This window comes from Portunus trituberculatus, chromosome 38, assembly GCF_017591435.1.
Source record: "Portunus trituberculatus isolate SZX2019 chromosome 38, ASM1759143v1, whole genome shotgun sequence".
NCBI classification, from domain to species: Eukaryota; Metazoa; Arthropoda; class Malacostraca; order Decapoda; family Portunidae; genus Portunus; species Portunus trituberculatus.
The window spans coordinates 27,738,510-27,762,657 of NC_059292.1; the positions used below are offsets into that span (position 1 = coordinate 27,738,510).

Genomic DNA, 24,148 nt, shown 5'->3' on the forward strand with positions numbered 1-24,148 from the left:
GAATATATTAATTTTCGCTGCGCCGAACTTCCTTTCGTCTATTTTCTTCAGTTGTGCTGCTTTTATAGACTAGACTATTCAGAATATACCAAAGTAAGCCATAGTATTTCACAGACAATTTCTTCTACTTGGTTGACTGGTCAGACCAACATGGTAACCTGCCAGTAAACCAAGTGAGTAAACAATGACGAGTGAAAAATGCCTGCCGAGGGTTTTAGCCATACAGTCTCCTTTCCAAAACGCTGTGACTAAGTCTTGCACTCTTTTATACTTGGTTGACTGTTGTCACAGTGTTGTGCTCATAGTATCCGATATCTCTCGTCTACACCATTGTATATTCCTGGTAGGGAGCAAGGGACACGGGTGGCGAGACAGGTGACAAAAACATATCTGAAGTAAATTCTTGTCTACAATACTACATGTACGTTCTCTAAGAACGATTAACCAGGTGAAAAAAAAAAAAAACTGTAGCTACACTATCCGGGCTGTCTTTCTTGTCAAAAACTAAGTGAGAGAACTATACCATCATAAGTACTCTTCTTGTCTACATAGCTGTACTCTCCTGGTAGTGGTAGGACACTAAAGATAGCTAAGGAGACGAGAAAACCTCAACATCCAATGGAAATGTTTGACTGTGACACTAAAGATAGCTAAGGAGACGAGAAAACCTCAACATCCAATGTAAATGTTTGACTGTAACATCGTATTTTGAAATTACCATAATATCTTAAGTATCTTTCTTTTCTATAACATTACATTTTCTTTATTAAGTTGCTGAAAATGACTAATCAGGCGAAAAAACCGCAGTAACCAGGTAAGAGAGCGAGAAAGAGATCCCATCCTTGCCGAAAGTTTGAAGCAGCCAGTGTTCCCGCCAGGTGAGGTGAGGCTGAGCATTGTGGGAATATCAAGACTCTTTCCGGCCACAGAAAACAACATGGTAAGTAGTGGTGGATCTCCTCGCCTAACTTATCGAAATATTAGCCTCTGAGGGGCACACCATGCATAAAGAGTGGATGAGCGGGTACAGGAACAAGGGTGGAGTGCGTGGCGGGGTGGCTGGTGTAGTGGAGCAGCCCCATGGAGGTGTGGAGGAGGTGTTTGTGGTGTACGCGTGGTGATGGTGGTGACATGTGGTGACGAGATGAAGCAGACATGCACTAGTACCTTACAGCCGCACCTTAGACGGTACACCTTTATGCAGCCTCAGAGGTACAGGTGGAGTGAATGAATGATTGGTGTGTGGGGAAGGAATGTGTTTTGGGGTCCACGTGAAGCAATGTTCGGCATGTCGCGTCTCTTGAAGAGGAGCGGGTCTGTGGCATTCCCTTGTGTCAATGTTTCAGAGTTCTTTGGCTTGTGAATGGTATATAGGATGGGCCATATTACGATTGTTTATCATCAATGTGGTCATTCATTTACAATATTTTGTTTATGCTGAGAAGAAATTTTCAGTTAACTGACTCCCTGTGTTAGAGGAATTGGTGGCTGTTTTTTTCCCCTGTGTGAGTGAGTATTGCTGTTTTAGACTCTTGAATGTGGGTTAAGATGGATCTCAAAGCAGTGACGTTTAAGATTATGATAGTATGATAAATCATTGGTAGAAACGCCCTCCAGAGAGAGAGAGAGAGAAAGCATTAGTATTCTTTTTATTTCTATGTAACTAGAATGGATTATATCAGAATTTATTGATTTCAATGATGGGAATATTCGTTATATTTTGATAATCTATTTGTTTCCAGACGGAATGGAATGATCAGTGATTAGGATTAAAAAATAGGGTGTGGACAGGTATTTATTGAATATTTTAACCTGACGTGAGTGTAATTTGGTGTCTGTTATTTAATTATATTTACTAAAAATGCACAACTCCTCTAGATAGATATTGTCTTGATTTTAGGAAGGAATTATTTAGAATAACACTTTTTTATGGAAAAGGGAAAACTGACCAAGGATCACAAAAAAAAAAGGCCCGCTTAGTTGCCAGTCCCCTTACAGATCCGAAAGATTTAGCCAAAATGAAGGGATAAATATCTTGAAATCTCCTCTTAAATGAAGTTAAATCATAGGAAGTTGGAAATACAGCAGCAGACAGGGAGTTCTAGTTTACCAGAGATTGATATGGTTATGTGACAATCTTTCTCTTGCAGACAAAGGGTACCTCGTCATTTGGAAAGCGCCACAACAAGACACACACGCTGTGTCGGCGCTGTGGCCGCTCTTCCTATCACATCCAGAAGAAGAAATGTGCCCAGTGTGGGTACCCAAGCAAGAAGACCAGACGCTGTAAGTGTAGCTTGATTCTTGTGTGTTTGGGGATGTGGCTGTGGGTGTGTTGTGTTTGTGAATATGGCAGTAGTGTGTCTGGGGATGCAGCAGTAGTGTGGTAGGGAATGTGGCTGTGGGTGTGTTGTGTTTGGGGATGTGGCAGTAGTGTGGTAGGGAATGTGGCCATGGGTGTGTTGTGTTTGGGGATGTGGCAGTAGTGTGGTAGGGAATGTGGCTGTGGGTGTGTTGTGTTTGGAGATGTGGCATTAGTGTGGTAGAGAATGTGGCCATGGGTATGTTGTGTTTGGGGATGTGGCAGTACTGTGGCAGGGAATGTGGCCATGGGTGTGTTGTGTTTGGGGATGTGGCAGTAGTGTGGTAGAGAATGTGGCCATGGGTGTGTTGTGTTTGGGGGTGTGGCAGTAGTGTGGTAGAGAATGTGGCCATGGATGTGTTGTGTTTGGAGATGTGGCATTAGTGTGGTAGAGAATGTGGCCATGGGTGTGTTGTGTTTGGGGATGTGGCAGTAGTGTGGTAGGCAATGTGGCCATAGGTAATGTGGCAGTATAGGCAATGTGGCCATAGGTATGTTGTTTGGGGATGTGGCAGTAGTGTGGTAGGCAATGTGGCCATGGGTATGTTGTTTGGGGATGTGGCAGTAGTGTGGTAGGCAATGTGGCCATGGGTATGTTGTTTGGGGAAGTGGTGGTAGTATGGTAGGCAATGTGGCCATGGGTGTGTTGTGTTTGGGGGCAGCAGATAAGGAAGGTTAATGATGTGGCTTACCTAAGGGTGGGATGTATGGTATGTCTGGTCTGCCAGAACCGTACTTTGGGAGTGACGTTTTTGCTCTTGTATATTTAACATAAGTATACAATGGACATCAGTTTTGCATTATTAGGCTAGGCCTGTGAGTGCTGTTGATAATTAGGATCACATTTTTTTTTCTATGTACAGGTGTGCAGACACTTTACTATTTCAAATTGTTTATGCACATCTCGAAAAGAGACAGCAATTGTAAATTTTTTCCTTTTAAAAGATTTCATTAAATTTTCAATCAATAAAAATGGCTAATGTGGTCTGAATATCTATCTATATATATATATATATATATATATATATATATATATATATATATATATATATATATATATATATATATATATATATATATATATATATATATATATATATATATATATATATATATATATATATATATATATATATATATATATATATATATATAATTACTCCCAGTGAGGTCTAATAGCACTAGTTCAAGGGGTGCTATGAACTTCCCATTTAAGCCAGCTGTGACTTCATTGAACATTTCCCTTTGTTTCTCACACAACAAGGGGGCAGTCACAGCCTGCCTTTAAAAGAGACATTATATATATACTATATATATATATATATATATATATATATATATATATATATATATATATATATATATATATATATATGTGTGTGTGGGTGTGGGTGTGGGTGTCGGTGTCTGATAAAAAAAAAAAAAAACTTAGAAAAAAATGACTCCTTTACCATCCTTGTAGTCCCCTTCTAATTATGATCTATTTAACATGTTGGGGACTGGCACCACTGGGCTTTTTTATCCCCCCCTTTTTTTTTTTTTTTCCTTGGCTGGTCTTCCTTCTTATGTAAAAACACACACACACACACACACACACACACACACACACACACACACACACACACACACACACACACACACACACACTGGAGCCCATGACTTTGCATGGGTGTAATAATGTAAAAACAAAAAAATTTCAATATTTTTTATTTGTCTTTTCTTTTGTTTGCTTAAATAATGCTGAATGATATGTATTTTTGTCATTTACAGATAACTGGTCGGTGAAGGCCATCCGCAGGAAGACCACTGGCACTGGTCGCCTGCGTCACCTGAAAGTCGTGTACCGGCGGTTCAGGTCAGTGTGTGGTATATCTAGCAAGGACAGGTTGTGCAGTGTGCTTCAGAGGGGAATCTTATCACATATGAAGATCAGCCAATTTAAGATTACTATGGTGGGCTGGGACAGCTTGGGGCACTTGTGTTGGCAAACTGACTACCAATGTCAAGAATTGTTTTGATGGTTTGTTTTCATGTGACTGAATAATTTTTCATATTATTCCTTCATTGGTAGGGTGTGTTGTAATAGTAGTAGTAGTAGTAGTAGTAGTAGTAGTTGTTCTTTCCATGAGTGCTCTACCACCAGCTCAGTCCCTACCAAATATCTCTTCACAGCCAATTTGCCCCCTGCCCTCAGATTAAGTATGTTTTGGGTGGTGTGGCCAAGGGAATCACCAGGTCTCCTCACCATAGCTTCTGTTAACTGGTCGGGGGTTAGAGATCGGGGGGGAAAGCGGTAGTCTTTGTCTGACGGGAACACGTTTGGTGGTGGTGACTGCGCTATCATTACCTGCTTGCTTGCTTGTCATTTTTGGATAAGATTATTTTTTGTACTTAGTTTATGTACTGTGTGTTATGTATACACTGCGGAATAGGACTAAGGGAAACACGTACCCTTATATACAGGAGCGTGAATTATTAAAAGTAGATCGAACATATAGTTCTATGCGTGAAATTTTGGTGGTATGAATGTATCAGGTGTAGTAATTCCTTTCTCTTCCCTGGCAGGAATGGCTTCCGTGAAGGCACAAAGCCCCAGCCGAAGAAGACAACCGCGCAGTAAATGTTGCTATCAATAAAGAAATATTAAAACCTTTTTTTGTAATTTTCCCTTGGTCATGTGGTAGGGATGCAGCACACAGCTTTCCTGCTGTACTAAGCGTGTCCCGCGGTGAGGTAAGGCCGAGAAGAGAACAATGGAACATAGTGCAGTTAGCCCTCGTAGGGTTTTCTGTGGGCAGCCTTCACAGAAAACGTGGGAATCGATTGTTTTGATTAGATGCTGATAGATGGCAGCAGTAATGATCACCACCACTGGCTGTGTTTATGCCGAGATGTCATCCTCCATTAATGGCTAATACACTTCAGCAGGTGAGTAGGAGCGGCGAAGACAAGGGCGCGAGCAGACATGGCGGGCGGGAACGAGCAGAGGGCGGCGCGGCAGGAATGGGCGGCTGTGTGGATTTGTTTATCTTGTGGCTTTTTGTTTGTGTGGTAAGCTTGTGTGCAGCAGCGGCGGCGGCAGGAGGGGGAAGGGCTGTAGTGCGAGGCCCTGCGTGGCACTGGCGAGGCACTGATCTGACTGAACTGTCTTGTCCAGGAGGCCGCGTTGCTGACCTGACCTCTCGTGGCCGTGTGAGGAGGGCGCGCGGGCCTGCTGGCGGCCTGGCCTCCCCTCCACCATGCAGCACCTACCGGAGATCCTGGAAGTAAGTGAAGGTTCTGCCCTCCCCTGATTACTCTTTCCTTTGTCCTGTAATGAGAAGCCTGCCGGCGGCGGTGCCTGGACGAGCCGTGACAAGGCCACATAGTGCCATCGCCAGTCTTGCCTCCAATCTGATAGTGTAAAGCTTGATTAGCCTTACCTTGTCCTTATACTTCTTGGCTTGATTTCTCATCTTAATGATGGCCTTCACTGTCTCAGAAGTCATTGATGCAAAAAGATTTTAGAAACCTCTTGATGACTTTCAGCTCTTGGCACAAAATGATTGCCTTGTGACAGGTGCAACAAAAAATGTACTCATAATTAACAAAACTCATTAAAACCATCAATGAAAAGCCTGCAAGGTGACTTTTGGTTATTGTTTTATGTAGATAATGTGGACCTTCTCTGATTCCTTGTGTTTCCTCATCTGCCTTCCTTTGAGATCTCAGTAAGGGTGACCACTGCATGTCTGATAGAGTCTGACACTGCTTGAGGGTTAGTATAGCAGGTCTTGAATATGTCAGAATATCCTGCTGTGTTGTTGTATTTACAAGTAGATTTAGCACAACTTACATGCTGTCTGTGTCAGCACTAGTGGTAGTATTTGATATTTTGAAAGGAGACTCATATATAAGATTTTTTTTTTCTTTTTGAAGAATGAATGTTATAAAATGTTACATGTAGTGAGTTCTTAACAAGTTACTTAATTAAGAGTAATCATAGCTCTTTGGTAGCTATGAAGCTTATCTCTACTTTTGCTCTGGTTTAGTGTTCATGATAAATCTGTTTGATGAATATGTTAATGAACACATGCATAAAGGCTTCAGAAGTTATCTCAAAATGTTATGATTTAAGGTGACATCTAAGATGCTGTACATCTTATATATATTAATGTCAGAAGATCACTTGCAACCATGAACACTTCTCATGGATCAGTATTCATTTTGTCCTCAAATCAGTTACTTTATGATGTTAATGTTTAAAATAGGAGCATGGCACAGGAAATAAAGGCACAGTCTTATTTTGCCTTCTTTCATATGATAGGCTTCATTGAGTCTTATCTTTCTGCTTCATCTCTTACACCTTTCCTTCAACTCAGTCCACACAGCCTCACAGTAACATATCTTCCTATATGTATGATGTTTTACCTATACTTCTGGAAGTTTGCCGACACAGCCTGTTCCTATAAAGAGTGACCACTCTAATACCTCAGACTGCCATTCTGTTTCTTTAATTTGTTGTCTCTAAGTGTTTATGAAACTATCCTCAACAGGAAGATTCTTAAACATATACCACTTAACAACCTTCTATCTGATCACCGGTATAGGTTCTGTCAAGGTCACTCTACTGGTGATCTAGGTTTCCTTACATGCTTACTTCTTTCCCATATGTCTTTTTTTTTTCCTTACATCTCTTGGAATGGAATGACCCATCTCCATACTCTGCTATCCTGTATGATATTATGAAATGGAATGCAACATGCTAAATACTCATAGAAATCGTTGAATCACACTTATTGGTATTTCTCAACCACAGCTTTTTGCATCATAAGTTTCTCTATCTAGCAAAGCAAACATCTTTATAATTGGCTAATAACTGTGGGAGAAGATGCAATTTTAAAAAGTAGATAATCTTGAGGTACAAAAAACTGGAACAAAATTTCCATGCTTTTTCATAATTTTTTTTTTCCTTTTAACATTTGGTTTTCTAAGATGTAGTAAACAACAAAATTTTAGCCTTTCTTCACATCTATTACATTTTTCATCACTTCTATTGATATTTTTTCAATCATAGTCTTTGCATTATAAGTTTTCATTTCCAGGAAGACAAACATAATCATATTTGACAAATAACTTTGGGAGAAAATTTCTTAACTTATGTTGCCATAATTATTTTGTTTCTTACCCTATCTAAGTAAGTTTGAAATTGTGATATAGTTGAATTAACACTACTTTTTGCATGGGTGTAATCAAAATTCACTTATCTGTTATGGTTAAGTGAAAATATCAAATTATTTTTTAAGGGAGATTGGGTTTCTTTAAAACTCTGTGGGCCAGTGGAGAGCTGGACTGTCAACCAAACACAGAGGTCTTGCTGAGATTCTCTTTCTGAACAGACTATGGGACTATATGTAGTGTATGACATTTTTATGTTCATTTTTCAGGGCAGGATGAACCAGGACCAGTTTCTTCTTAAGTGGAACAACCACCAAAATAATTTTGTTGAAGTATTTAGTTACTTACGTACACAAGTAAGTTTGTTTTTGTGTTGTGTTGTGCTGCTTACAAAAACTGATAAGTTGATGGCTACAAGTAAAGCTTTCTGCTGATCATTATAGGTATTCTCATCCTCTGTTGATAAGTTTTCTGCCAAAATGTAAAATCAAAAGAATTAATAGCTCAAGGAACAGGCTTGTAACTAGAAATTACTCTGGTAGTTGATAAAATTTTTTATCTAGTCTACGAGAAATGTCTTACATCCTGGTCTCCGCAGGATGCTTTTGTTGACGTTACACTGGCTTGTGATGGAAAGTCTTTCTCGGCACACAAAGTTGTCCTCTCGGCATGTTCACCTTATTTCCAGGTGAGTGGAACCTCTTGCTCATGACAATAACAAAGATACTCATATACTGTATATATATATATATATATATATATATATATATATATATATATATATATATATATATATATATATGTATGTATATTGATAGATAGATAGATGATTACTGCAAAATATGTAATCAAGACAGTGCCATACTATGTAAAGTAACTGATAAAATATTTCAAAACTTTTGTATGCATATTATATTATATGTAATAAAGAATACAAATATTGTACTATTTTGAAAATACAGTGGAGAGGAACATCCATGATCAAATGTCGTGTGATTTGGAAATAAATTGAGAAATATTCCTGATTAGAGTTGAGAGCATTTAATTTGATAGTTCAAGTTTGTTGAGCAGGAAGCACCACACTACCCTGACTTGTATGACTTCTCTTCCTAACTCACTCTTTTTCTTGGCCAGACACTTTTCCAGACTAATCCATGCAAGCACCCAATTGTCTTCCTAAAGGATGTCAAAGGCCAAGAGTTGGAAGCTCTGATAGAGTTTATATATAAAGGAGAGGTAAGACTTCTTGTGTGGACACTGCATGTGTCAAGTTGAATTATAATTTGTTGAGGAAAGTTTACTTTACTATTTTGTTACATAGCACATCTGCTATTACAGTTATTTTAGAAGTTTCAGATAATTTAAGTTAATTTAAATTTTGTTAGCGTTTAATATCAGAGCTGGGCATTGCAGCACAAGTTGTGACTTTGCTGCACTATGAATTTCAAAGTCAAAGAGTTGAAAGTTGCAAACGCTTTATTAAAGTCGGACTAAGCAAATTTGCACCACCAATTTTTTGTGATTTGTGCTGCAAATTTGAACAGGAACAAAGATGAGTTTTTTTTTTTTTTTTTTTTTTTTTTTTTTTTTAGAAATTGCCATGTCTGGACAAAAAGATGGGCCAGGAGGAGAAGGATGACCTGTAGACATTGGTTTAAGCTGTGCTTTAACAAACACTAATGTGTTTCTTTGCTTTATAAAGGCTTTATAAAAGCTTTATAAAAGCACATTTTTGTTTCCTTTGTAATTGAGTGGAGTAGCACCAGGAAAAAAGATGCAAAGCTGTAAGTCCCAAACTCGCACTTGATGCGGCAGCAAAGTTGTAAAATATAAAAAATTTAAGTAGCACCAGCTCTGCTTAATGTAAAGAAACCTAATCTAATGTAACCTACAATAACTCATCTCAATCTGTCATTTCCTTATGTAATGTAGGCTAGTATGTATAACCAAACATAATTAAATATAACGAAGTAATGTAGCTTAGTGGAACCAAACCTAATCCATCCACCCCTAGTCTAATTCAATCTAATCTAACTTTATCTTTTATGTATCGTTTTTTTTTTTTTTTTTTTTTTTTTTCTTCAGCTGGTAGGAAATGTGTATCATCTGATAACAGTTGTGCTGTAAGACTGGAAAAGACTGATAATTAATTACAAATAACAGGTCAAAAGATATCATGGAGAAGGATTTATGTAGGCCCAGTGATTCTCAACCTGTGGTGCGCATACCATTACACACGTACACATGGTACACAAATACCTTCCTGGTGGTATATGAGCACTTTTGGGATTATATGCAATTTTTAATTAGATTAAATCCATTCATTTCTCAGAAAAATTATTATTGCCTTACACAAAATAAAATGGCATCGATCAGCTAGTGGAGAAGAAACAGGTGCATCACTCGCATTAAATTCAGTTTTCATTGTTGTTCATTTGCATGTTCTACTTATGAATAAATTTATATTTTCTGGAATTGAATCTTTATGAAACCAGGTGGTATGCAGGGACTGTATAGGCCCTACAAGTGGTACTCGCTCAGGAAAAGTTTGGGAACCACTGGTGTAAGCAGTGATTAGCAGCATGAAAGAAGTGTGAGGACTGGAGGGTGATAAGTTGTAAATAAAGAACTAGTGAAGGAATCGTGTAATATGAAAGAAAGATTCATTACTTCTGTACTGTTTAAACATCATCTCTCATGTATAGAGAAAAGTTGTACTTGTGGAAAGAAAAGCATATCTTCTCATATATAGGGAGAATCACTTTGTATGTATCTGTAGATAGTAGCAATAAAAGGATAGTAAAATTTGTATTGAACATTGTATAGTATTGCTAGAGAAAGTATATTGTACTCACTAATGTTATGTGTTCCAGGTAAGCGTGTCTCAATCCGAGCTGGCTTCATTAATAAGTACAGCAGAGAACCTCAAGATCAAAGGTCTGGCTGAACCTGACAGACCAGCAGAGAAGGTGGTCAAGAGAATAGGCTCTCCTAACCGGTCCCAGAATCCTACCTTACCTCCTCAGTCCACCCCGCCGACAGCCATTGCGGTGGGGGTGGGGTTGGGGCTGAACCAGCACCTCCAAGTGTCAAAATACCCCCCATCTAGTCCCGTCGCCAAACGGAAAAAAACTGAGCAATTTAATGTTCAAAGTAGTTATGTTGGTGTTAGAGAAAACCAAGAGGAGGTTGTGACAGTGGAAGCAGGGAATGGTGAGAACTTGAGTCTCCGCGGGGAGAACCTTAGCTTGCGGGGCGAGAACCTAAGCCTGCGAGAACACCCTGCGCCGCAGGTGGTGTTAGTGCCGTCACATGAGCCGCCGCCACACCAGCCAGAGATAACTTCTCACGCGCCGCAGCCATATGCTAGTCACCACTGTCCCATCGCCACGTCTGACGGCGTCCTCTACTCAGTCTCAGGGACGGCCATCTACGCAGGGACGGCCCAAGTCAGCTCATCAAGTCGGGTGGAGCAGCTGCCACGTGAGGTGTACCCACAAACAGAGCAATACCACAGCAGTGATGAGGGAACTGTGCCAGGCCCATCAGGGGTGCAGGCCCAACCACACACTGACTCATCAATGGTGAGTCCACTGTGTTGGTTTGTTGAGTGTTAAGTGTTGCTTGGTGAGAGTGCCTGGGTGATGAAGCGAGATGAATTGATGGATGAGGATGATTGATGGAAATAGATAAATATGTTTCATGCAGGCCCAACTACACACTGACTTTTCAATGGTGAGTTTTCTGTATTGGTGTGCCAAGTGTTGCTTGGGGAGAGGTTGTCTCAGTGGTAAATATGGTGTTGAAACAAGATCAGATAGGTTTTTGGATGTGGATGATAGGTGGAGATGGGTAGATATATATGTATCTTTTTATGCAAGAAGGTCACTGGCCAAGAACAACAAAATTACGATAAATAAAGAAGAGGCCCACTTTAGTGCCAGTTCCTAAAAGAGTGCTGAATAGAAAGTCAGATAATGAAGGATGAGTGTCATGCAGGTATTGCCACATGGAGGGTTGATTTGGTTTTACTGTGCAAATTTTTTTGAATAGTAAGTAGTATCTAGTTGTGATAGAGAGTAACAAAGGAAATGTAATGTATATATATGTGTTTCGTTTGTGAGAAGGAAGCATAAGGAAATGATAGTCCCTCTGCATGTGTAATCCTTTCTCTGATGTTTGGTACCTCTTTCATAAGTAACCACTCTGAGGCATCTTGACTTTCTAAAGCCACTTCTAATAATTAAACTGACCACAAATTACAAATTCTCTTCTTTTTAATCCTTATCTTTCTTGTAGATGTCTATGCTGTCAATTGTGTTGTATGGCACTGAAAGATTTAAAACCTATATTTTACCTAGCAAATTGTCTGTTTCTAGACTATAAAGTTAGAACCGGCGACGGCAGGAGTGTCTACGGAGAACTGGGAAGGCAGCAATCAGAGCTATGAGGATGGAGGGGGGAGCAGTAGTGGGGGAGTGGTGGCCTCGGCGGGGGACCCCATGAACATGCCTCTCCCCCTCCACTCCGACATAGCTGAGTCCTCACAACTCCACGATTCCTCAAGAGTGAGTGTTGATTCCTTTTGCACGAGTTGTTTTACTTTAATCCATGCATTGCTTCTCCATACGAGCCATGACTCTGTTGTCAGACATTTGGTCTTTAGAGCATGTGGTACTCCTCCACTTTTAAATAATCTTTTTGGCAATAAGCTTTTTTTTTATTATTTCCTTGTGCTTGGCCAGACCTCAAAAAAAAAAAAAAAAAAAAAACATTACTTTCAACAGGCTCTAGTTGAAGTAATTAGGATTCTGAAGTGTGTTTTCATGGTTGATTATATAATTCAACAAGATACTACTTCATTACCCATTGATGAAGATAATCTCACCTCATTTACCTTTAGCAGGCTGTGATGGAAATGTTGAGGAGATTTTCAAGGGTTTTTTCCTGACATTACTGATGATTGTGCAGCATTAGTTGGGAAGAACACCATTGAAAACCTAACTATCTTTAAAACCCTTTAAGATAATTTTTGATGAGAGAATAAAGTGCTTCAGATTACAACCAGTAGTGGTACAGTCACCATTATCAACAGTCACAGTTACTGCCCATTTTCATTTTCTAAGAGAAGGCTGAATACGTTCATGGGAAAAAAAAAGTAATCCTCATAGAAGTAATGGCTTAGTATTGAGAGACAATGTATTTGCATGATTGTTTTAATTTATGCATAAACATGTATTATTTTCAAGGATTATTGCACACCATTCTTAGCCGCCCAAGTGGAAGAAAGAACCTTATTCCCAGATGCAGACACTGCTAAGGTGGGGACACTAAAGTAATAGAGAACTTGCAAAGAGAAGATTGTCCCCATGTCCATCTTAAAAAGGCTCACATTTCATAACAATTGATTTTTTGTTATTGCATGAACTCCTTCAACTTGTAGTCATGTTCAAAAGATTAGCAACCTGCCTCACTCACCTGTACTGTTGTGTTCTGCATTACCTGTCCATTGCAATTCCTCTGATCTGTTGCTGAGTGTCTCCTTGCACCACCTGGCAAGTGATACATACCAAGCAGAGCAGATGGCTTATGACTTGGGAAGAATGTAAAACACTGAAAAGAGTGTGGCATGTTACTCCAATATTGTCTATTACTGGGCCATAGAATTAATATTTTAACATATTTTCATTTTAATTTGGCATGGACTCTTGATTAAGTCCCAACCTGACTTTCTGTTGAAGTTATGGAGGAAATAGATCAACAGTCATTCTCTTTAGCCAGTATAATAGTACTGTTTGCCTTGTTTTACTATATACAGAAAACACTATTGAGATTTCCAGTCATTGGTGAACAAAGGGATTTGGTGTTCTATGATGGACTAACAGTGTAAATGATTCATGTCATTCTAGTTCTTACTTCATTCCCAAGTAGATTTTTAATACTTGTATCACAAGTTTAGTGGATACATGCTATGGGTGTGGATGCATGGGAGTACTGTGTTGAAAATGCTGATGGAGGGACTTGTGCATTGTCTGTGGTGAGGAAGGAAACTGCATAGTGCCTGAGGAAGGGAGGGAAGATGGAAGGTACAAGGGAGGGAGAAAGGGAACTTCTTGAAACATCGTACAGTTGAGATCTCTTTGCATCCTTCTACTTTTCTATTTTGAGGATAAAACTGCACCTTCATTCATACTGGAAGTAACTCGTTGTCTCTTCTGTACCTTCTTGAGAACACTTGTAGGGAAAAACAACATTCATGGAAGTTTATTTCTATTTATCTCTTTGAGATTACCAGGAAGGAAAGAACTAAACATTCAGTAGTATTGGAAATTTGCTGACTTTCAAAACCCATTTACTCCTATGGTTATTACTTTTTAATTTGTGGAACATGGAGAGAGAGAGAGAGAGAGAGAGAGAGAGAGAGAGAGAGAGAGAGAGATATTTTAGTCTTGTAGGTTATCAAACTATTTAAAAGTCTATGGAGAAAAGTCTAGAATGATTGTTAGGATTTTTGCATTCTTTTTCTGAGAAGTCTGGCTAAGGGTAGAAATAGTAGAAAAAGGATTGCTCATAATGCCATTCCCAAAAAAAGGAACTAGAGGAAAAGATTAAAGGCAGTTGGCCAGTTTAGTTTGTGAGATGTCTTGGTACTCTTTTAAAATGTTCAGACTGTAAGGAGGAAGAACAGGGACAGGAATTGATACTGGAAACATTCTGAATTTGGGATTCTTTTGGATTTTAGAATACATCCAGTAGTACAGTGGTAGTGCACTTGGCTCACAACTGAAATAGTCTGGGTTAGAGTATAGGGCATGGCAAAGCAAATGCGCGAGCCTCTTTATGTGTGTAACATAACATAACATAACATAAATAATAGGATAACAAAGGGCCACCAGGGCCCATCTAGGTTATCCTGTATCTGTCGCACAGCGACCTCGTCATCAGTACTTAAAGATACACTTAAAAGTACACAATACATTATATACTAATTCTAAATATTTGGCCCATTAACAGGGCTAAGTCCTGCAGCGAAATCCTCTACAATTTGTGGTCCCCATACATGGGGATCATGTCTTATTTAACTATAGTAAATTTCTTATAAAAACTATCATGCAGTGCTATACATAATTATAAATCTAATAAATTTAAGTGCTTATCTAATCTGTTTTTAAACATTGTCAAACTAGTGCTATTTACAACCGTCTCTGGCAATGCATTCCAGAAGTCTACCACTCTATGACTAAAGAAATATTTTCTTATATCTAACCTGCAGCCTTGCTTTCTAATCTTCCTGCCATGATTTCTAGTCCTATTTCCTCCTCTAAGGTAAAGAAAGATCTCACATCTATGTAGTTTGTATCTGAGAACATTTTAAATAACTCTATCATATCCCTCTTATACATCTCCTCTCAAATGAAAACATGTTTAATTCCTTTAATCTATCTCTATACTCCAGGCGCTTTAATGCTGGTATCATCCTAGTTGCTCTTCTCTGAACTGCTTCTAACATGTTGATATCCTGCCTATAGTGGGGTGACCAGGCCTGTATGCAATACTCTAAATGGGGCCTAACATAGGAATTATATAAGCTACGCACCACTTCCTTACTTTTATAACTAACATTTCTATTTATAAAACCCAGGATCCTATTTGCCCTATTTCTTGCTTCTAAACATTGCTTTGAAAATTTCATAGTCCTGTCTATCACTACTCCTAAATCCTTTCCTTCCTCTACTGCCTCTAGCCAACATCCCTCCATCTCATAGTTAAAGTTTGTGTTGTCTTTACCTAAATGCATAACCTGACACTTATCAGAATTAAACTCCATCTGCCACCTGTCTGCCCATGCTATCAGCCTGTCCAGGTCTCGTTGTATTCTGTAATTGTCCTTTTCACCCTGTACTGCACATGCTATCTTAGTATCATCTGCAAACTTTGATACTTTGCTACTAATTCCTATATCTAAATCGTTAATGTACACCAAGAAAAGAAGAGGTCCTAGCACTGATCCTTGGGGTACCCACTAACCACTTCCTTCCACTCAGACATTGCCCCATTTAATACTACTCTCTGTTTCCTATCAGAAAGCCATTCACTAATCCAATCAACTAACCTACCCCCTATCCCATGTAGTCTCAATTTGTACACTAGCCTCCTATGCGGTACCTTATCAAACGCCTTGCTAAAATCTAGATATATAACATCTATGCTATTTCCATCATCTAACTCCTTGGTAATATATTCTAAGATATCGAGCAAATTTGTAAGACAGGACCTCCCTGATCTAAAGCCATGTTGGGTATCTCTAATTAATCTATTCTCATTTAAATGCTCCCAAATACTACCCTTAATGATTTTCTCTAGTATCTTACATACTATACTAGTTAAACTGATCGGTCTATAATTATTCGCATCATCCTTCCTACCTTTTTTGAATATTGGAGTAACATTAGCTAACTTCCTGTCCTGAGGTATCTCAGCAAACCTAAGTGATCTTTCAAAGATTAACTTAAGTGCTTCAGAAATACTGTCTACACCCTCCCTAAGTACTCTGGCATGTAGCTCATCAGGACCACTGGCTTTCCTATCGTATCGTGTAGCCTCTGTTCACCCAGCAGCAAGTAGGTACAGGATGTAAATCAAGTGGCTTTGGCCTGGCTGTCCTTATGTGGTGTATGTGGTGTGTTGTGGTCTTAGTCCTATCTGAAGATTAGTCTGTATGAGGTCTGATCTCTTTCTGCAGGGGAATGGCTAGCTAGGTGAATGACACACACACGTGCACACACACACACACACACACACACACGGTCCGGTAGCTCAGTGGTTAGAGCGCTGGCTTCACAACCCAGAGGACTGGGCTTCGATTCCCCGGCCGGGTGGAGATATTTGGGTGTGTCTCCTTTCACATGTAGCCCCTGTTCACCTAGCAGTGAGTAGGTACGGGATGTAAATCGAGGAGTTGTGACCTTGTCCCGGTGTGTGGTGTGTGCCTGGTCTCAGGCCTATCCGAAGATTGGAAATAATGAGCTCTGAGCTCGTTCCGTAGAGTAACGTCTGGCTGTCTCATCAGAGACTGCAGCAGATCAAACAGTGAATCACACACACACACACACACACACACACACACACACACACACACACACACACACACACACACACACACACACACACATACACACACATAATGAGATAATGAGAAACTGATTCTGAGAGAAGAATATGACATTCAAAGCACAAGCTCGCATAGTAAAAAACTGAGGAAGGCAAGATGTCTGAGAGATGTTAAAAAATATAGTTTCCCGCAAAGATGTGTTAAGACTTGGAACAGTTTGAGTGAATAAGTGGTGTCAGCAACGAGTGTGCATAGTTTTAAAGAAAAACTGGATAAGTGTAGATATGGAGACGGGGCCACACGAGCGTAAAGCCCAGGCCCTGCAAAACTACAACTATGTAAATACACACACACACACACACACACACACACACACACACACACACACACACACACACACACACACACACACACACACACACACCCGGTAGCTCAGTGGTTAGAGCGCTGGCTTTACAAGCCAGAGGACCGGGGTTCGATTCCCCAGCCGGGTGGAGATATTTGGGTGTGTCTCCTTTCACGTAGCCCTGTTCACCTAGCAGTGAGTAGGTACGGGATGTAAATCGAGGAGTTGTGACCTTGTCCCGGTGTGTGGTGTGTGCCTGGTCTCAGGCCTATCCGAAGATTGGAAATAATGAGCTCTGAGCTCGTTCCGTAGGGTAACGTCTGGCTGTCTCATCAGAGACTGCAGCAGATCAAACAGTGAATCACACACACACACACACACACACACACACACACACACACACACACACACACACACACACACACACACACACACACACATACACACACATAATGAGATAATGAGAAACTGATTCTGAGAGAAGAATATGACATTCAAAGCACAAGCTCGCATAGTAAAAAACTGAGGAAGGCAAGATGTCTGAGAGATGTTAAAAAATATAGTTTCCCGCAAAGATGTGTTAAGACTTGGAACAGTTTGAGTGAATAAGTGGTGTCAGCAACGAGTGTGCATAGTTTTAAAGAAAAACTGGATAAGTGTAGATATGGAGACGGGCCACACGCGTAAAGCCCAGGCCCTGCAAAACTACAACTATGTAAATACACACACACACACACACACACACACACACACACACACACACACACACACACACACACACACACACACACACACACACACCCGGTAGCTCAGTGGTTAGAGCGCTGGCTTTACAAGCCAGAGGACCGGGGTTCGATTCCCCAGCCGGGTGGAGATATTTGGGTGTGTCTCTCACGTGTAGCCCTGTTCACCTAGCAGTGAGTAGGTACAGGATGTAAATTGAGGAGTTGTGACCTTGTTGTCCCGGTGTGTGGTGTGCCTGGTCTCAGGCCTATCCGAAGATCGGAAATAATGAGCTCTGAGCTCGTTCCGTAGGGTAACGTCTGGCTGTCTCGTCAGAGACTGCAGCAGATCAAACAGTGAAACACACACACACACACACACACACACACACACACACACACACACACACACACACACACACACACACACACACACACACACACACACACACACACACACACACACACTTGATAAATGTAAAGACCAACCAAGGCTTTTTTACAGACATGTGAACAACAACATCAAAAATAGAGAAAGTATTGAAAGTTTAGAAGTAAATGGAGTATGCAGTGAAGATCCCAGGGAAATGGCAGAGGCTATGAATGGATGCTTTCGGAAGGTATTCACAAAGGAGACTGCTTTTGACAAACCACTGGTAATGGAACAGAAAGGGATTATGAAGGAGTTTCAAGTAACTGTGGAGGAGATCAAGAATATGATGGGGAGTTTAGAAGTGAGAAAAGCTGTGGGACCTGATGGGGTATCAGGATGGATTTTAAGAGAATGCAGGAGCAACTGGCAGAAAAAGTTTGTGAAGTAATTGATGCCTCATTAAGGGAAGGTGTAGTGCCCCAAGACTGGAAAAGAGCTAACATTGTCCCAATCTATAAATCAGGTAACAAGAGAGACCCATTGAACTATAGACCAGTGTCACTTACAAGTGTGGTAGCTAAGATGTGTGAGAGGGTGGTGAAGAATAGATGGACAGACTTCTTGGAGAAAATGACATACTTTGTGAGTGTCAATTTGGTTTTAGAAAAGGGCGTTCATGCACGACAAACCTGATATGTTACTATTCGAGGGTGATAGATGTAATACAGGAAAGAGATGGTTGGGCTGATGGAATATATCTGGATTTAAAAAAGGCCTTTGATAAGGTACCACACCGGAGACTGATCTGGAAACTTGAAATGGTAGGAGGAGTGCATGGCAGTTTACTAAAATGGATGGAAGACTTTTGGTAGGAAGAGAAATGAGAACAATAATTAAGGACAGACCATCAGAATGGGGCTTGGTGGAGAGTGGAGTTCCACAGGGATCAGTGTTGGCACCAGTAATGTTCGCGGTCTACATAAATGACATGGTGGATGGGGTGTCCAGTTATGTGAGCCTATTTGCAGACGATGCAAAATTGTTAAGAAAAGTGAGATGTGACAAAGATTGCGAACTACTCCAGGAAGACTTGGACAGAATATGGAAATGGAGCTGTACATGGCAAATGGAGTTCAACACGACAAAATGCAAGAAAATAGAGTTTGGCAAGAGTGAAAGAAGAATCAGGAGTATGTACAAGATAGGAAATGAAGACATAAAACCAGTCATGAAGAAAAAGACCTTGGGGTGACAATTACCAATGACCTATCGCCAGAGAGACATATAAACAAAATAATTGGAGAAGTATTGAACTTATTGAGGAACATAAGAGTGGCGTCAGATATTTAGATGAAGAAATGATGAAGAAAATAATTACTGCAATGATAAGACCGAGGCTTGAATATGCAACAATACAGTGGGCTCGAACTTAAAGAAACACATAAGGAAACTAGAGAAAGTACAGAGGGCTGCAACAAAAATGGTGCCTGACTTAAGAGATTTGACTTATGAAGACAGACTGAAAAGAATGCAACTTCCGACCCTGGAAAACAGAAGAGAAAGGGGAGACCTGATAGCAATATACAGAGTGATGATTGGCATGGAAAAATGGATAGGGAAGATCTGTGTATGTGGAATGAAAGAATGTCGAGAGGGCATGGGAAAAAACTAAAATGGCCACTTATAGGAGAGATGTGAAAAATATAGCTTCCCTCATAGAAGGGTGGAAGCATGGAATAGTTTAGACGTGGAAGTGGTCAACGCAAGGAATATTCATGATTTTAAGAAAAAGCTGGACATTAATAGATATGGAGACGGGACAACACGAGCATAGCTCTTTTCCCGTATGTTACAATTAGGTAAATACAATTAGGTAAATACACACACACACACACACACATAATCAAGAAGCTGTGTTTGTGTCCTGGTGTGGTGAGACAGAAGGGTGAGCCTCTTAACGTTAGGGCCATGCTCATTCTCCACTAAGTAGGTACAGGATGTAAGCCAAGGGATTGTGACCTCATTGACCTAGTGTGCGGCATTTGAGTGGTCTCAGTCCTACACAAAGATTGGTTGCTATGAACTCTTATTGTAACCACTACCACCATCACTATCACTACTACTATCTCTCCCTCATCTTCTTGGATGTGTAATTCACCTCGATCGTCTGCTGGTCACCCAGCCAGTCTTCCCCATTACGGAGCGAGCTCAGAGCTCATAGACTGATCTTCAGGTAGGACTGAGACCACAACACACTCCACACACCGGGAAAGCGAGGCCACAACCCCTCGAGTTACATCCCGTACCTATTTACTGCTAGGTGAACAGGGGCTACACATTAAGAGGCTTGCCCATTTGCCTCTCCGCCTCTGGGATTCGAACCCGGACCCTCTTGAGTGTGAGTCGAGCGTGCTAACCACTACACTACGCGGTGTAGTGGTGTATACATATGTGTGTGTGTGTGTGTGTGTGTGTGTGTGTGTGTGTGTGTGTGTGTGTGTGTGTGTGTGTGTAAGGACTCCTAAGCTCAGATACCAAGGGAAGAGCATGGGTCACTCTGCTATGTGTGTTGACTTGTGTTAACTATTGCAGCATGATGAACCCCTGCCTTTCTACCAGGACTGATCAGAGTGTGTATCTGTCAAAACTAATATAGCTGAGTGGTGTATTCTAGTAAAGTTGCCTCCAAAGCAGTGATGCCACATAGTACAGTGAATTTCATGTATGTTAATTAAATAGATGTTAATGATTGTGATATTGAACTGTTGAGGGATTTGTAAGGACCAAGATGAAATGGAAATGTGGTAGGTAGAGATTGTAAACAGATTTTATTTTATTTATTTATTTATTTTTTTTATCAGCAGAAATATATGGGATAGAATATGATACCACTTCCTTAGGCAACTGTATTAATTTGAAGAATGATCAAGTAGCATACCATACTCAGCCTTGTCCCTTAATCTTAAGTCCTCAGACCTGCCTAGAGTTGTTACTTGCCTAGCTTTGTAATGGTATTGCAGACAGGTCAGAGGATTGGAGACTAAGGGGAACACAACAACATAGTGGGAGTGAGTGCAGCAAATTATGGGCTTGTGACCTCAGCTTTGCATTTGATGAACTGTGCTGCTGTTGCCAACATTATTGTGGGAGATGATTTTGCCAAGGGGGAAGGGAAATGAGGTGGCCCCTCTCATACTGGACGGCTGCACTGACCCAAGTTCTGGTGTCTTTTCAGAGCGTGGGCAGGCGGTCGTCTGGCAGTGGGGGGGGCGAGAACATACGCAGAGGTGCCCTTGGGGGACCTGCCAGCGGCACAAGTAGTACTGTTGAAGTAGATACTGTCGTACGTGGTAGCAGGGACGTGGGAGCTGGTGACGGGGGAGGGGAGAGTGGCCGCCGCAAGTGGAAGTATGAGTGTATATACTGCAACAAGTCTTTCCCCACACGTTGGGGCCTTGACCGCCACACTCGCACTCACACGGGGGAAAAGCCTTACACTTGTAATATATGCCATAGGAATTTTAATGAACAGTCCAACTACCAGAGGCACTTCCGGAGACACTTCCTGGACAAGTGATCTCCAGTGGATGGTGTTTGTTACAGTCACAGACATAGCATTGCTTTACTCCAGATCAATATACAAATGTAGGAGTGTTTGTTGATACACAAGTATTAGATATATCCTATCTACCCACCATTACCTAAATAGCCACCATGCTTTAGTTGAATCTGCTGTATTTTCTATATTGTTGATAGAAAATGGAACTATATAATTACATTTATATTTATATATAAATAATTATTTGTTGAAGCTGTTAAATTATATTGTATAGATAACTATGTAATATTGGGCATTATGAGATTTTGAGATTTTATTGGAAAGTTTACACACACACACACACACACACACACACACACACACACACACACACACACACACACACACACACATACATAATAGAGTATATCACTGTTTATAGTCATGTTTATCCTAATGTTGAGAGTAACCAGAGTTATTAGTTATATATGTTGAGAACATGTTGTTTCATGTTATTATTATATTATTATTATTATATTGAGTTGCATTTTATCATTATTATTATTATTATCATATTTACTAGTATGCATACTTTGTTGAATGTCGTTACTCTTTCATCTTTCTGTCTTTATTTGTCTTGAAATCTGCCTTTTCCTTTATTTTCCACTGCCTTCGTGTGTTCTTTACAAGTGTGGGTTTCCTTCAGTCTAGGGTATTAAGTGAGACTTGCACACGAACAGACAGACACTGCTTCACTCCTTAATAACCAACACTGTGGTGACACTTGAATAATTGGTTCCTGTTTTGGTAGATTTATTAATTCATATACTGGTTGATTTCTATTTATTAAAGTGCCTATAGTATGGGATAGTATCTTTCTTCCAAGTGTGTGTGTGTGTGTGTGTGTGTGTGTGTGTGTGTGTGTGTGTGTGTGTGTGTGTGTGTGTGTGTGTGTGTGAGTGAGTGTGTGTATGTATGGGTGTACAGGGAAGAGAGAGAAGAGGGAGGCTGAGGGGTGAGCAAGGGAGAGAGTAGAGGGATGCCAAGAGGTGTGAGCAAGGAAGAAAGTAGAGGGAGAAATAAAGAAGGTAAATTATTTCCTAACAGGGAAATATGAAAGCCATTAAGATTCAATGGTGTAGTTAAGGAGGCAGACTGGGTGCTCTGCCCTGCCTGGCACTTTTTTTGGTCAACACTTTTGATCCTCATACTTGTCAGTTTTACATTGGTAGGCCTCTGCATGCTATTGATAAGTATGCCTAAGCCCATATTCTTGATAAACACATGCCTCCTTTATTCAATAAAAAACAGCTAATTTGGTCTGAATTCATACTATATATATATATATATATATATATATTTTTTTTTTTTTTTTTGGCGTTAACCCCTTCAGTACCGGGACACATTTTTACCTTGAATTTTGTGTACCATTAGACCATTTTATTGACATTAGGAAGGGTCTATGGAGGTGAGAAGATTAATGGCCACAGTCTTCACTATTTCAATCCCATCGTAAGTTTCTGAAGCTGTGTAAAATCATGAAATAGTAAGCAGAATGAATATGGAAACGCATCACGGTACTGAAGGGGTTAATGTGCTTTGTAAAATTGTATTATTTCTGAGGTAGGGCAATAAACTTGAAGGCCATGAGTTGCCGTGGATGGCAAAAACACCATAGGCAAGATTACTTCAGATTATTACAGGAAAGTATAAACCAATGAAAGCTAGCAAGATTACTTCAGGAATAGTCATAATTTTGAGAGTAATTTATAGTTGTTCATAAGAGAAGTGAGGCTGGTTGATGGTATCATCTTGAGAACACTTTTTTTGCCAGACTTGAAACCTTTTACTGTATCTCCAGACTCAAGAGACAAGCTTGGCCTTACTTTCCATTGCAGATGCATATTATGATGACTGAATGTTTAAGCCATAGTGCAATGTGGCATATAGTGAAACAGGAATCACCTTGGCAGATAAGTGACAAGATCAAGGCAGACCAAAATTCACGTGAGTCTTGGTGATCATCTGTGTTTTAACACGTTAACCGCGTTTGGCAACTCAGCACACTCGCCCGCAGGGCATAACCTTCATTACCCAACCACGCCAGTGTCCATTGGACTTTTGCAAAGAGAAGAGGTATATATCATTGTGAGAACGCGGCCTCTAGTATAGAACGTAAAAATCCATGGTACAAATATATACCGAATCGCGGACCAGTAATTTTTTTTCCCTTCTATCTCGTATTGGTACACCAGTGTGCCAGGCATGAGCTGTAGCATATGATGATATTTTCTTGACACTATCAACAGTACCTGAGTAAGGTAATAACTTAGTTCCAAGTGGAATGAAAAACAGAAAAGGAGAAGAGATTGTAAAACCTGAATGTGTCATTGAGTACAATAAAGCAAAAAAAAGTGTTGATGCTGCTGATCAACTCAGTTCCTACTACTCGCCACTCTACAAATCAAGGAAGTGGTACAAGAAGCTGGCTCTGGAAATGATTGCTGGGTTATCAGTGACAAATGCTCAAATTCTATA

The 24,148-nt window shown here is 40.2% G+C and overlaps 2 protein-coding genes and 2 non-coding genes across 8 annotated transcripts in view; all 4 read left to right on the forward strand.

Annotated features, from left to right (window-relative positions):
- The first annotated feature begins 786 nt into the window (after window positions 1–786).
- LOC123514817 (probable 60S ribosomal protein L37-A) lies at window positions 787–5,013 on the forward strand. The gene is made up of 4 exons (XM_045273034.1): window positions 787–940; window positions 2,151–2,286; window positions 4,133–4,217; window positions 4,928–5,013. Exons 1-4 carry the CDS (start codon window positions 938–940, stop codon window positions 4,980–4,982), a joined length of 279 nt encoding a protein of 92 aa, XP_045128969.1. The 5' UTR covers window positions 787–937; the 3' UTR covers window positions 4,983–5,013.
- A 141-nt stretch (window positions 5,014–5,154) lies between these two features.
- LOC123514815 (protein bric-a-brac 1-like) overlaps window positions 5,155–24,148 on the forward strand; it is a 44,097-nt gene continuing 25,103 nt past the window's right edge. For 4 of the 5 annotated variants that reach the window (XM_045273030.1, XM_045273029.1, XM_045273032.1 and 1 more), the window contains exons 1-7: window positions 5,155–5,290; window positions 5,520–5,628; window positions 7,789–7,875; window positions 8,118–8,207; window positions 8,654–8,755; window positions 10,393–11,103; window positions 11,899–12,087. In XM_045273030.1, the coding sequence (XP_045128965.1) occupies window positions 5,602–5,628; window positions 7,789–7,875; window positions 8,118–8,207; window positions 8,654–8,755; window positions 10,393–11,103; window positions 11,899–12,087 (1,206 nt within the window). In that variant the 5' untranslated portion in view covers window positions 5,155–5,290; window positions 5,520–5,601. Of the gene's footprint in view, window positions 5,291–5,519; window positions 5,629–7,788; window positions 7,876–8,117; window positions 8,208–8,653; window positions 8,756–10,392; window positions 11,104–11,898; window positions 12,088–21,307; window positions 22,474–24,148 lie in introns of those variants that run through there. The other variant, XM_045273031.1, reaches the window with a different exon arrangement.
- Window positions 17,053–17,126, forward strand: Trnav-uac. The gene has a single exon. It is a non-coding gene; the product is annotated as a tRNA-Val (tRNA).
- On the forward strand, window positions 17,776–17,849 carry Trnav-uac. The gene has a single exon. It is a non-coding gene; the product is annotated as a tRNA-Val (tRNA).

What these genes read in the sequence shown, in the direction of transcription:
- LOC123514817 (XM_045273034.1), top strand. An exon ending in AAGCAAGAAGACCAGACGCT is followed by an intron (nt 2,287 to 4,132) that starts GTAAGTGTAGCT and finishes TGTCATTTACAG; the next exon opens with ATAACTGGTCGGTGAAGGCC. An exon ending in GTCGTGTACCGGCGGTTCAG is followed by an intron (nt 4,218 to 4,927) that starts GTCAGTGTGTGG and finishes CTTCCCTGGCAG; the next exon opens with GAATGGCTTCCGTGAAGGCA.